This window comes from Zeus faber (assembly GCF_960531495.2).
Source record: "Zeus faber genome assembly, chromosome: 5".
Lineage (NCBI taxonomy): Eukaryota > Metazoa > Chordata > Actinopteri > Zeiformes > Zeidae > Zeus > Zeus faber.
Window position 1 is genome coordinate 22,155,237 of NC_137192.1, and position 15,177 is coordinate 22,170,413.

The 15,177-nt window shown below is 40.8% G+C and overlaps 1 protein-coding gene across 1 annotated transcript; it reads left to right on the forward strand.

The window, feature by feature from the left end:
• Window positions 1–423: 423 nt before the first annotated feature.
• snrpc (small nuclear ribonucleoprotein polypeptide C) lies at window positions 424–5,889 on the forward strand. The gene is made up of 6 exons (XM_080000847.1): window positions 424–487; window positions 1,240–1,282; window positions 1,388–1,496; window positions 2,408–2,467; window positions 4,028–4,132; window positions 5,301–5,889. The coding sequence occupies exons 1-6, from the start codon at window positions 480–482 to the stop codon at window positions 5,420–5,422; spliced, it is 447 nt and encodes a 148-aa protein (XP_079856973.1). The 5' UTR covers window positions 424–479; the 3' UTR covers window positions 5,423–5,889.
• Window positions 5,890–15,177: the final 9,288 nt, after the last annotated feature.

Sequence of the window (15,177 nt, forward strand, 5' to 3'; positions counted from 1 at the left end):
TCTTTATTATTATTTTTGCAATCTTTATTTCAAACTGTCAAATTACACAGTATCATATGGGGGGTTTCTTTATTTAATTTATTTTATTCTATTTTTTTTTTATTTTACCTTTATTTTAAACCTTCAATTTACACAGAATCATATGGGGGTTATTATTTATTTTATTTTATTTAATTTAATTTTATTTTATTTTATTTTATTTTATTGTTTTTTTATTTTTCCTTATATTTCTTAAATTTCATTGTATCTTTATTTCAAGCGTTCAACTTACATAGTATCATATGGGGGTATTCTTTATCCGCCTGTGACGTAACGTTTGAATCCCGGGACGTCACAACCACGCGCATCGGTGCGTCGCTATCAAGAGCCCCCCCTCCGCCGGCAGGCGGAACGATCTATCCGCCGCACCACAAGTAGTAGCACGGACATCTTTCGTGTGAACGCCGGAATCGCGCTCTCGTCCGGGCTCGCTGGGAACCATGCCTAAGTAAGTTTAATATTTATCTTGTGTGGTCTGTAGTCTCGCCTTCCTCGTTGTTTACATTAAATGTTTTTTGTGTGTCTTAAAATAGATGTAGTCATCGATTAAGCTTTAGCAGCAATTAAACCCACGTTTGATACACTTGGCGCTTCGGTCCTTGTTCGATGGCTAATACGTTAGCTTGCTACACGCAAGGCGCGTGTGTGTGTGTGTGTGTATTGTTTTATCGTGGTTGTTTCACAGCATTCAAGCAATGTGGTTGGGACAGATAGTGCACTGTTATTCTTATACGTTCCTATAATCATTACGTTTCCAACGAACAAACGGAGCAACTTCTCTTTTAGCATCGTCCTACTAGCCTGCATATCAGGTTCTGCTTAAATGAATGGCCGTCTGTTACTGTTGAATTGAATTTCCCAAACGTGTTCTGCCACAAGTGGAAATATGTTCCACCATATTTTCGTTTTAGTATTAATAGTTATATTTGTGAATGTTCACTTTATATACGAACATCCAAACCTATGTGCTGAACGTGTGGATTGTTGATACAGAGGTTTATCGTTAATCCCTACACCTGGGCACATCTTTAGTACTCTTGACAATACAGTGTTGATGTTAATTAGCTTGTGTTCGTTAATTTTTTTGAGATTGATAGCTCCATAAAAACACATTGCGTTGCTAGACCTATATACTGTAGCTTCACTTGAGTGGTTTTTACTAATTACCATTCTCTGACCATTTGCTTTTCCCTTTCAAAGATTTTACTGTGACTACTGTGACACCTACCTTACACATGACTCGGTAAAATTTGTTTGCATGGTTTCAATAATTCACACATTAAAAACATAATACTCAAGATCATACATGGAATAGGTTATGTCTTAAACTCTCTTTTTTTCCCCCCAGCCATCAGTAAGAAAAACCCACTGTAGTGGTCGAAAACATAAAGAAAATGTAAAAGACTACTACCAGAAATGGATGGAGGAACAGGCCCAGAGCCTCATTGATAAAACAAGTAAGATGGTTTTCTTAAACTATTTTAGAATGAAAAATAAATACGGTCTTTTAGTTTGTACTACAGTCGGGTCTGGACAAGTCATTTGACTGTGGTTTGCATGTACTTTTCATTAGAACACTGATGATTTACCATATGTATCACTCTGCTTTACAGTTGTACTGATAACTGTTAAATTATGTATATTGCAGGTGGCAGCAAAATAAATGATAATCTGTTGACTTAATTTACTATTACATCTTTTTACCAGCATTCTTTTATAGCACTGTTTGTATGAAAGCAATATCTCACTCAATGTTGTGCTGTTATACTCCACATATGCACTCCCTTGTACGTATTTTGTCATTTAGCAGGCGCTTTTATCCAAAGCGACTTACAATTATTCAAACACCGATGGACGCAGCCATCAGGAGCAATTAGGGGTTAAGTGTCTTGCTCAAGGACACTACAGCATGCTTTAGATTACTAGACGACCAGCTCTACCTCCTAGAGCTGGTCTATATTGCTTAAATCATTCTGCTTTGATTCATTTATTTTATTTAACCGGATAAGTCTTATTAAGATTAAAATATATGTTTCAAGATAGATCTGGCCAAAAGTTAGACTAGTGATAAAAGTAATAAACATAAACAAACCATAAAAGTAAATGTCCTTTTACTCAGCATCTTCTAAGCTTAAAAATCAATCTCGGGGTTAAGCACGTTTTTAGGTACTAGTACTATTTGGGAAACTACAATACTCGGACACTCTTAATTAGGCACATTTATGTTAATGGGAAGCTATGCCAGAGTAAACATTTTTCTGTTCATGTGACACTCGCTATCCAGAGAATCTCAATTGAATTCTGGATTAGCTGGAAGTATGACACTTTGCATATTATTATTTTAATATATTTCTTTTCCCCCGGACAGCTGCTGCATTCCAACAGGGAAAGATTCCTCCAACACCATTCCCTGGTGGCCCTCCCCCAAGTAAGTTCATACCCCCCTGCTCCACTGTAATCACAAAATGTGTGGTTGATTACATTATCCCCTGAAAAGAAGGGATGCACTGAGAAATTGTTTTTCCCTGCTCATAGAAATTTTGTCCTAAACTTTTAATTAGTGCTGCAGAGCAACTGTCTGATCCCCTTTTACTCAACAGCCCTAAAGTTTGGTGTTGTTGACATTGAGCATGCTTGCTTGTGTCACTAAAGCAAGAAAGAACAAAATGAGGAAGGGCTAGCTTGCTTGAGATTTTTTTTTTATGATGCATTCAACTACTTTTCAGATTTAGAAATACGATCCTAAAAATGAAGCCATTTGATAAATGTTTGTACTTTTCAATATTAAAATGTACAATTCAGCACGCTGTAAACACATATATTATTTGGTCTCCACATTATGTATTTCTACGGCTAGAACAGAAGTGTATATAGAAATCGTTTGAGGTTTCACTAAAACCTAAAGGGGTCGATAGCTGCAACAGTTCTATCTGCTTTGACCTGGTGTCTTCAGACTGATTACACTGTACCCGCCCAAAGACAGTTTTGTGAATATCTGCAGACCTGCCCACCTACATGCATATTGTGAAGTAACCACGTAATTGTTGGTCAAAATACGCAGGTACTAAATGCCAATTAATACTATTCAAAGAAAATATTTATAGTCATTTAATTATGGAAAACAATCAATACAAAACAGTGACCGGTCGATCAGTGTGAGATATTTTTCAGATTCTGTACTGGTCAAATATACACGCTAGGTTTACTTCTCATGTACTGTACTAAAAAGGCTCCGATACTCAAACCTGATACAATGTAATCTAACCTAGTTGCGCAGTTGACGCTCAAAAAAAAAAAAAGAGCGAAAGAAAGAAGGAAATGTCGGCTGTTTGGAGGTACTTCAAGGTAAACAAATATTGAATAAATAATTTATCGCCTGACAATATTCCAAAATTGTGCAGACTGCATTTCTATCGCTGTCACTGCAGTTGTTACTCGTGCATGAGTTCCGTTCGTGATGACAGGTTAGACTCCGTGTTAGTTATTTGTTGTGTCCTACTAAAACCGAGGTTGCATTATGCTGAAACTTGGTGACTGTCCCATATTCAATTTTATTGGAACTCAGTTGTTCCATGTCGTATTTTATTTAACTGGAACTCAGGGACAGTTCCTTGTTCTATCATTGTTCCATAGTGAATAATGAACAATAATAAGCAGACAGTGTGGAAATCTGCAATCTCACGATTGTAGTAACTGAATTGCAGTGTAGTTCGTATGTACAGCTGTCCTCCACGTGAGCGAGATCAGATCACATGATGTATTTGTCATTGACGTACGGCAGATTTACCCAATGAGACCAAATTATAAGAAAATTTGATTTCTTCGATGACGGATATAAACTCAATGATGGGACGACAATATAAAAGATATTTAATAGTCAATATTTAGTCGTGAACATGTAATTGAGTGAAAATCGGAATCAGCCAAAATCAGAGTCATGTTCATTTCTGCACAGAGTTGACCTTGATCTTTAACCTTTGGCTCACAGGTGGACCCCCACGTCCAGGCATGCTTCCTACACCTCCAATGGGAGGTCCTCCCATGATGCCCATGATGGGCCCTCCACCCCATGGGATGATGCCTGGTGGACCCGGTATGATAAATTACTTTTTCAACACCAGAAAATATTTTCAGGCTTTATTTGCAGGTTAACGTTGTGGTCTCAGCTCCTGGGTTACATCCCAGATGTGTATTGTATCCCAGTTGTGGTTCTACGTGGAGACCTCTATATATATCAATATACCTACTATTACTTCTACTACTACTACTACAAAAAAAAAAAATCTTTACAAAAGTTAAATATCAGCACATGTACATTATTTTAACTTACTGACTGTGGCTGAAGAAATCGCCAAACTAGATATCAATGTGCGGCACCAAATGTCACAGAATATTTTGATTCTGCATTGATGTCAGCTCGGGTAGTGGCATCAAAGTATTATATTTTGATTTCTGGCCCATGGCATATGAAGGACTCCCAAGGGGTGTGGTTAAAATCAAATTTCAATTTTGTAATGAATGAAGGAACACATGCCTAAAGGATCATACCGCTGTTAAATTGAGTTTTGATCGGCTTACCACTCACCGCACACCTATTTTCCCCATGATAGCTCACATTTTTAGATTCTCTGTTTTTGTGGTTAGAAAAAAGCTAACAATATGGAACCTGAACTCCTCGCCATGTTGACGTATTAACGAATACAAAATAAGTACCTACTTCGTTTTAAGTAAATTAAGCACCATGAAATACATTTTAAGGTAGGATTCTCACCGTATCGTCCTTTGAATTTTCTAAAACCTGAAAGTGTGTGTGTGTGTGTGTGTGTGTGTGTGTGTGTGTGTGTGTGTGTGTGTGTGTGTGTGTGTGTGTGTGTGTGTGTGTGTGTGTGTGTGTGTGTGTGTGTGTGTGTGTGTGTGTGTGTGTGTGTGAGAATAAAGTGAGCTTTCAGCAGTAATGTAAAATGTGTGGTGAGGAGTTAAAAGACTGAAACTCAATTTGATGGACTGGATATATGGTCCTTTGACCTGAAGGATAAAGTGAATTATTCTTCAAGTGGGCGGGGTGCTTTGTCCTGGGGCTGGACAATGCATCAGCGGGCGATCGAACGTGTGGAAAGTCTCCCATCATCTCAAGTTGCGTGCCGGCGATGTGATGGGACGTATTTTATGTAGTGGACATGGGTGCCCGGCCTCCGATGTGATAATGCTGTCAGGAAGCACTGCCTGAGCTGTCCCTCTGCTCTCTCTGCGGCCGCATCCAGGAGGCATGAGGCCGCCGATGGGAGGACACATGCAGATGATGCCCGGACCGCCCCACATGATGCGTCCCCCCCGACCCATGATGATGCCCGTCAGGCCGGGCATGATGCGACCGGACAGATAAGATCCGGCAGATTTCCCACCGCTTTCCCTGCCCTGAACAGGTGTTGTCTTGTGAGAACATGCACCATCATCCTGTCAAAACAGATTTGTCCTTTTCTTTCTTTTTTCCATTTATTGTTTTTATTTTTTATTTTTTTATTTTTTACAGTTCACCTTTTTTTTTTTTTCCCCCACCTTATCTTGGAACTTGGTCCCTTCTACAGCAATGTCATTTTATTACAATTTTTTTATATGAAAATAAAAAAATCGTTGAAGTATTTATTGCAATTTCAGGTTATCCAATTTTTTTGCTTGCAGTATTTCTGCTTCATCGATACTTTTGGAGAAAAACATTTTAATTGTCAGACATTCTGTTCAGTGTGCAACTCTGAAAGAACTTACTTTAATAGACATGTTGTATGTATTTTCACTTTTTTCCCCTGTGTTTTTATTTTGAGGATTTCCTTTTGAGAAATAAATAGTAATTTCAGAAAAGTTGCTTGAGTTAGTGTGTGTGTGTGTGTGTGTGTGTGTGTGTGTGTGTGTGTGTGTGTGTGTGTGTGTGTGTGTGTGTGTGTGTGTGTGTGTGTGTGTGTGTGTGTGTGTGTGTGTGTGAGAGACAGCATTTAGTCTGGCATCATTTATTAATTTTTATTTTAAGATGAAGCGTATTCCTTTTTGGGTGCCACCATGATTTCACCCGCCTCAAACCAACTAAAAAATGCAAAAACAATTAAACATGGTTCAGTGTTTTACAAGTGGAATGGAAGACAGGAACAATGTTTTTGTGGGAAAAGGTCTAGACAATTTATTTTTTAAACAGCAAAAGGCATTTCATTAGATTTATGAACATTTCTCAAACACTAACAATTTCATTTAAAGCAACACAACCTCTGTATGTCAAGCATTTAGTGTTATTTAATTTAAATATAGAAGTATTTTACCCAGTATAGGTCATGTGGAACCCATGTAACGCAGTGTGAGCCATTTACCACCAGCCTGTCGAAACAGTCCTTCTGAACATCCACTGGGGTTTAATTGAACCTAGAATGTTGATCATGATCGTCACTGATGTAAGGATACTCTACATCAGGGCTTTTCAACCGCATTCTGATGGGTCCCACATTTTAAACCCGTTACCGACGTAGGGGCTTGAGGAATTACGCCACACAAGAAAAGGAAAATACAAACCAACTTTGTATTCAATTTATATCTTATCAATTTACACAACGGCTTAATCATTTGGTCATTTCTCAATAATATTCTACATTTCTATGTAATTGTTTTTTAAATGAATGTAACCTCAATTAATTGCTCACTTTAACATGTATTGAGAAGGCCAGTCTATAGACACATGAATGTGGGCCACGTGCCACCAGTTGAATAGACTGTACGAATGATTCGTGTTGCCAGAAGAAGGCTGCCACTTATATTAGGGCCACGAAAACAATTTCCTCGTCTGATTATTATGCTGTTTTGCATATTTCTCAATTTGGAGCTTTCTTGAGTGGGGTTGTGGTTTGGGGGGACGCTTAACAGACGTGCCACCAAAGTCTGATCGGGTATACCTTTTCCACTCTATGAAAGTAAAAGGTTTCCTGCAAAGCCCTGAAAGCCGACCCCCCTTCGCCAGCCGTTCTTGCCAAACGGGGGGGGGGGGGGGGTTGAATTGTAGGTCTTCCCAGGAGTGGCCGACCTGTCAAAGTCTCCGTGGAGGAGGAGGAGAGGAACCTCAGGCCATCCATCCATGAGAAGGTACGCCGTACATAGGCACAGTAAAAGTTCATAATTAGGTATAAGCCAAGGCATCAGGTGGCTCTGCTCTTTGTTTTGGGAACATGGACCTTTAGCAAGAGGGAATAGAGGAATGTGTTGTATCAAATGAGAAGGAACTCCACACCATTACACTTCATCCTGACTTTCATAATTCAGGAAAGGCACCGCTGGGATTGGAACCCAAGATCCCCTGTTTACCACGCCTCCCGATTGGTCAGAAGTGAGTACCTGACCACCTACATAAACAGAGTTGGGAGAGGAGGTAGAGATGTACATGTTCATTCATTCGTCTGCCAGTTCCATCAGATTGGTCGGTCACAGTTAATTGAAGTAGCTGCAAGTTAATTCGAGATCCTGTTCGGTGCCCTCCCCTTGTCTGCTCTCTCTCCTCCTGGTATTCCTCTCCTCCTTTAGCCCTAGGCCCCTCTGTTCTCTCCAGCTGCGGGCCTTTCGTAGATGACCGCTTTCATACACAATTCAAATTGTGTGCTTTGCTCACTCGGCCGACATTAATTAAGCCAAGCACACGGCCTGAATTTGACACGATGAGCAATTGAAATGGAATTACATGAACTTTAGATATTTTTTTTTTGTCCTTGTTTTATTTGGAATATATGAAAAAAAGATTTATTGGGTTGCGCTTGCTCCTTTCAGGGTAAGGTGGCGGCGTTAACTGAGTGGAAGCATGGACTTTGTCCTGGAGTGTTGTTGCACAGTATGTAGGGAATTTTTTGAGGGGGAAAAATGGTTCGTATATTGTGTATAAGTTATTGACAGCTTTATATGTGATTTGCAAAACTGATCAAGGGATCAGATGGCTGCAGTAATTGTAGTTTTGGGAGCACGGACCGTGCTTTGGAAAACGTGACGTGTCTTTACATTTATATCTTCATATTTTAAATTAATGTATGTGATAATTCACTACTCAGCAGAATTTACTTTTTTTTTTAATCCAAAATACTCCCAAAGCAATGTGTTTTCTCTAGCAGGTCTACGGCATCACGTCTCCAACGCGTTTATTATAGCACAACCCTGTTATATCCCAAAAATGTCTCTGATAGGAAACATTCCGAAACATTCAACAAGCTTTATTATTGGATAGACAACTCCCATGCAAAGGGCTGGTGATCAACACATCGCAACTTGTTCTGAAAACATTAAAGGTCCAATGCACTCAATTGCAAAATGGTTACGACATAAACCCAATAGCAAACGCTGTTTCATGCTATTAAAAGACGAAATAATAAATATGGTAAAAAAACAGGGTATTACTCTCTACCCACCAAAATGGGCGTGCCCTCATGAATTTTGGAAGCAGCAGGGCAGGGGGCATACGCCCATACACATCAATGGAAGAGGAGAGTCTCCCGCTTCAAGTTCCTCGTACAGCTCATATCTGGCATGTCACGGCAACATGGTGGTGTGTTTGTCCTGCCTTCTTTTGTTGGTGAACCTGACCAACTTTTTACCTATCGGATCTGGGGTGGCCACAGGGCTGGTCATGGCCACCCCAGGCCACCCCATAGAATCACCACTGGCTGCCTTACTGCCCACTGCGGCAGCTGCTCCGCTACTGACCACGAGGCCCCGCAGAGGGTGGTGAAGGCGGCGAAGCACATCACCGGCGGCCATCTCCCTTCCCTGCAAGACGTCTACCGCATACGATGCATGAGGAAAGTGTGGAAAATCATAAAGGACCACAGCCACCTGGGCTATGGACTGTTCACGTTACCGGAGCATTCGAGCACGGACCACCAGACTAAACAGCTTTTATCCCCAGGCCATCAGGCTTCTTAACCAGCCATAAAAAAGTAATCTACTGATCATGTTGATCACACATGAACAATTCTACGTATCTACTGGTCACTTGTACAGTCAATGTAAATGAACTAATTTAATGTACGTATTCATCGGCACACCCCCTCTTTACATTATTATTACTGTTTATATTCTCGTTGTCCAGTCATTCTCTCCCTCTGTCTGCAACCATCAGGATACATATTTTATATTCCCCCGTTTTTACATTCCCTGAAACTGCTGCTAGTGTTTTTTATTTATTATTATATGTATTTTTGCAATTCTTGCCATATTTTTTGCTGGTTTTAAACAGTTTAGAGCAACAGTAGTAGGCCACAAAACCTACACTAGGCAGGCATTATAAAGCCCCTATGAAATGAATAAAACCGTAAATAATATTAAAAAATATAAAACCTGGCGAATGGAACCTTGAACAGAACCAGTGCAGACGGGGGTGCGGGTGCGGAGGGATCAAGACTTTGTTGGCGCTCTTGCGTTGGAGCTCAGAAGCATGGACGACGGTGATCAGCAGAGCCACAGTCACTCACGGCACCAAAGTCAGTTCTCTCTTCAACTAAGAAATAATGGAAAGGCGGTCGCCTGAAAGCAATCCGTGACGATGTCAAAACCGGCACACAAACGCACGCACACAACAAATCTTCCTTCCTCTGGCGAAAGCGAAGCTGAACTCCTCGACTGGGGACGGCAACTCCCATGCACAGAGCTGGTGATCAAGTCTCAGCTTATTCTGGAAACATTAAAGGTGCAATGCACTCAATTGCAAAATGGTTGTAACATAAACACAATAGCAAAGGCTGTATTATACAAATTAAAAACATGGTAATAAACCAGGATATTAAATATATAGAAACACAGAAGAATAAAAGCACAACAATAAAAAGCTAAAATCAGATGAAGTCATCGAAGTGCATTTTAAAACACTTCCCTTTGTGTATCTTGCTTCCAAACGGTTGAATTTCCTCCACTCGGCCAAAACAAAAGTCTGATCTGATCGACAGCTTAAAATTAAACTCTCTCCGTCTCGTTATTGCTGTTTTTATACCCTAATATTTAAAACTGGAAGAACGTTGTTTTTATTTTTAAATCTATGTGTCGATTTTCTTTTTTCCGTTTTCAGATATGTACTTTTTTTTTTTTTTTTTTTAAACAAGTCTGTCCTGCTGAAAACATGGGCGGCAACAATTTTAGGATGAAATAGCTGTGCCGTGCTGCACTGCATTCCAGTGATGTCCGAGTTGGGAAATCGTAATTTAAAATTGCAGCTTGTTACCGGTATTACTGGGCTGTCGGTCAGGACGGAGGCGGCACGGGGCGAAGGATCCAGACAAAACTGGTTATTCTCACAGAAAAACCGGGCAGGAACGGCTCCGCTCAGCTCATTACAGTTGTCTGGAAATTGGAATGACAAGACGTGCAGGTAAATTCACTCCAAACACATTTACAAAAATGACCTAAATGGACGCAGTGGCCTCAGACAATTCCTGGAAGGCATGGTGCTCGGCAGGTGGGGATCAGTGATGTCAGGTGAGAATCTGACATCCATTATCAGAAATGCCATGAATCTCAACAGGGATTTTCTCAATAGATGGTGCTAGAGGCTCAATGCTTTGTAGTAAGTGGTCTGAGTAAGATATTGGAAAATGATGGCAAAATGATAATAATTTTGCAAATGCCCATTTTTCGAAAATGTCCCCATTTTATTTTTTTTCGAACGGCTGGTAAGGTTTGATAGTATCTAGGTCACAGAGATGCGCATCTTGCTCGAAAGGTTTCACGTGTGTCATGCTATTCAGGCAGAACGCCGTCGCCAGGGAGATAATCTGAGCGTTAACCGCCAATCGCCCCAGTCGCAGAGCGTCGTCTCCTGGGCGAAGCCGGCAAAGCACATGCCAATCGATGGCCACTTTGCGGGGAAGAATAAGCACTGAAATTTAACACTCTAAACATGCATCCTCCTCCTCCTCCTCCTCCTCCTCCTCCTCCTCCTCCTCCTCCTCCTCGGCGGGACTATAATAAAACCATGTTAATGCACATTTTATGCATTTGTCGCGCATACTCGGATGCCTGTGTGTCAGCTGAAATCGGAGGAGTCCTTTATGAATATTCAATACAGCCATGAAGTGGAGCACTGCCCTGAAGGGAATGAAGTGTGTGTGTGTGTGTGTGGGGGGGGGGGGGGGGGCTGTGTTTATGATCAGAGCTCAGGAATTAAGGGGGGCTGAGTGCAGACAGAGTGGGCCGCGATCACGAAACAGTCTACTGTACTCGGGTCGTATTGAAAAAAATGACACACATGACACACACGATATGCAAATTTTAAGTAATGCTGCGTCGCCTGCTGAGCCACAGTGGTCCTGTCGGACAACTGGACGGCGCCACACGCTTCCAAATAAACAGTCGGCCAGAGGCAGCCTATGGCGATCAGGCTTCCTCTCCTTCCCCACTTCCCCTTATTTTTGACAATCTCTCATATCCCCCCTCCCTTGTGCTCCATCCCTCCCTCCCTTCTCATGCTCTCTTCATATTCTTCCCTTCCACCAACATTACTTTGTAATTTAATCCATTTAGTCATGGCTGCGGATCAATATCCATTTTCCCCGGGCTTAGTGTAGAGCCTCTCGAATCTACTTGTTTCCCACAGTGGCTGTCGCTGGGGGTGGGGGCGCAGACCTAAACACTGCTGCAGCGTAGCGCGGCCTCCGAGGAGAGAAGGCAAAGCTTACACCTAATCTCTCTCTTTACTCACTGTAGAGAAATCTACCGTACAGAGGGAAACAAGTTGGCGCATGTTTGCCGGAACAAGGGGCTTTTTTCATTCACACGCGTCCTCATTTGAGACCATCGTGAGGTGTAGTAACGATCGAAAACGAAGGCGATTCCTCGGGGTCTGAAATTGATGGTCCCAAAATCTGAAAATGAGTATAATATTCTCCAGTGTTATTAAATACAATTAGCTTGTTGCTTATTTTTGTCGTTACAATGTGATGGCCTTCTATTAATGTGAAGCACTTTGAGTTTCATGTTGTGTATGAAACATCCTGTACCAACAAAGGATATTAGGGTTCTGGAACACGACAACGGTTGAACCCACATGTTTGAGGTGTAGAACCGGGGAATCCAGACATCTCGGGGTTCAAGTTTGATCCATAGCAATCTACATTTGTTCGAGTTCAATTTGGAGCCGGAAACTAAGTGAAAAACCGAGGAAAATTAACTGGAAGTTGAAGAATTTTGGCGTACCTTGATTAGTTTGTGAAGTGAGGCGCTCACAAACTGATGTTATATAAGTCCTGTTTCCGTTTCCGGGTGCTCATTCGCATGCGGAGGGTTGCGCTGTGTAGACCGCATAGTGGCTGCTCTGCGAGACTAGCAACCGAGAGACGGCAAAATGGGGGAGCCGACGCAGCGTTCAATGTAAACTCGGAAAATCGTGCTGCGTTTCAGAGAACCCAGAAAACTGTAATACTTACCCAACATACTGTAACTAAACTGGACCCCATGTATTGCTGCCTGCAGCTATATTTATTATTATTATTATTATTATTATTATTATTATTATTATTATTATATACTGTGTATATATATATATATATATTTTGTTTTTTTATTACATTTGAAATAAATCTTTTTTTGTGCTGATTCACCGGAAGATCGTTCCCTTTCCTCAAGAAATTTCCTCCAAAATGATCCCATTAGGGGTTGATTTGATCAGCGGGGCCCTCCAACTGGATATCCCAGATAGATTTATTATCAGCGCGTGGGATCATCGTATGGGGGTGTCGTGGTGATGAAAAAGGTTGCAGGTTTGATCGATCGATGGAGCTGAAACGTCTTGGACCTTGCAAAGCGCCCCCCTGCTGGCCTGGTAGAGGATCGGCCTTGGCCGTCACAGATGCTTCTGTGACTCTCCTTCACCTTGTGCACCGCTGCTTTAAAAAAAATAGACGCGTTAAATATTCATGGACGTCAACATTTGCATCAAATTATTTTTCATTTTTTTACGTTGCACTTCACAGTCTTATTTCATCAAGGTGAGTCGACAGTTATCCACCCAAAAATATGTATTTTCATACTTTCTAACGTTTAAATTGAAGATTAAGCTACATGTAGGTTGGTGGTAATAACTCAGTATTTAGCACAACTGTAAATATACCTTTATTGTACAAATTAATACATATAAAAGGCCAATTGTTAATATAATATATATATATATATATATATATATATATATATATTTTTTTTTTATTATTATTATTTTTTTTGGGTGTTTCATGAGAAGAACATTATGGCCATTAACAATAAATAAGGCTATCTCAGTAACCTATTTTTTTAGGATTTTACAGCCAGATTAAGTGAATTTTGATAGACTTATTTGTTCAAAAACAAATTATTTCAAAAGAAAAAAAAAATTCTCTCCCTAATAATGGAAGCATGCTGTGGCGGTATAGACGTTTAGCTTTGCCTCTTTGTGAGATCATCGATAACAGCTCCAACTTGTTTATAACGAGCCTCTTATTGTTGTTTTTAACACTGGGAGAGGCGTCAAATACCAAGTTCATGCCACATGTGAATTGACGGTTGGCGGCCATTTAAATTAAAACCGAAACTAGAAGTTCTGTACTCATTACTGCTTGCCCAGGCACTTAAAAAAGGGAGAAGGGAGGGGGCCGCATAATTGTGATTCTCGGAATTATTCAAGCACGCTTCGTTATCGCTTGAAAACTTTGGGAGGAGGCAAACGTCCATGAAGTCTCCTCAAAGGGTTTTGCATATGCTTCGCTGTCTCGGAATCGACAGCATCTGTGTACATTTCGAACCACTTAACTTGATGAATTTTTCATATACCCTCACCTCCAACTGAAGGTCCTGCATTTTTCATCGCAGTCCTCATCGCCACAGCACATGTGTGTGTTTTTAACCTCGCCGTCTGCAGCGACACAACCTGTTGCAAATTCCTTCCTGTTGGGCGTATTAGGCCGGTCCAGGTATTCAGGCTTTAATACGCTTCACACGCTTCCCCTTTGAGCTCTTCTATTGGTGGGAAGAATATCCAATTTCAGAAATGGCAGATTTCCAAGCCACAGTGTTTAAAACCCATTCTGCCCTTCTGTACTTCTCATTTTCACACAATTCATTTTAAGCCGTCGTGCAATGTAATATACAGTGAGTGGGCTCTACTCCAATTCTATTTCAAGGAATTGTACTTAAATTTCTGTGAAAACAAACTAAATTACTATATTGTTACCTGATCTTTTACCAATGCGTGTCAGTCAATAGATGATGAAGAAAATAAAATTCATTCAAAGTATGTTTTTTTATTATATTATATTTTTCAAAAGAAATATATATATTTTTTTTATTTACTCAGATGAAGTCATAAAATATATATTTTTCTATGAAAAGTACAAACCCCAATTCCAATTAAGTTGGGACGTCTAAATAAAAAATCTAAATAAAAACAGAATACAATGATTTGCAAAACCTTTTCAACCTATATTCAATTGTATACACTACAAAGACAAGTATTTAATGTTCAAACTGATAAACTTTATTGTTTCTTTGCAAATATTCACCCATTTTGAATTTGATGCCTGCAGCACGTTCCAAAAAAAGCGGGGACAGGGCGTGTTTACCACTGTGTTACATCACCTTTCCTCTCAACAACACTCAATAAGCGTTTGGGAAGCGAGGACGCTAACTGTTGGAGCTTTGCAGGCGGAATTCTTTCCCATTCTTGCTCGATGTACGACTTCAGTTGCTCAACAGTCTCCGTTGTCGTATTTTGCGCTTCATAATACGCCACACATTTTCAATGGGAGACAGGTCTGGACTGCAGGCAGGCCAGTCTGGCACCCGCACTCTTTTACTACGAAGCCACGCTGTCGTAACACATGCAGAGTGTGGCTTGGCATTGTCTTGATGAAATAAGCGGGGACCTCCCTGAAAAAGACGCCGCTTGGATGGCAGCATATGTTGCTCCAAAACCTGTGTGTACCTTTCAGCGTTAACGGTGCCTTCACAGATGTGCAAGTTACCCACGCCGTGGGCACTAACACACCCCCCACCCCATCACAGATGCCGGCTTTTGAACTTTGCGCTGATAACAATCTGGACGGTCCTTTTCCTCTTCGGCCCCGGAGGCCACCACGTCCATGATTACCAAAAACCATTCGAAATGTGGAC

Bases quoted from the DNA above. Each gene is read 5' to 3' on its own strand.
- snrpc (XM_080000847.1), top strand. The intron at 1,283-1,387 runs GTAAAATTTGTT...TTTTCCCCCCAG, and splicing joins CCTACCTTACACATGACTCG to CCATCAGTAAGAAAAACCCA. The intron at 1,497-2,407 runs GTAAGATGGTTT...TCCCCCGGACAG, and splicing joins GAGCCTCATTGATAAAACAA to CTGCTGCATTCCAACAGGGA.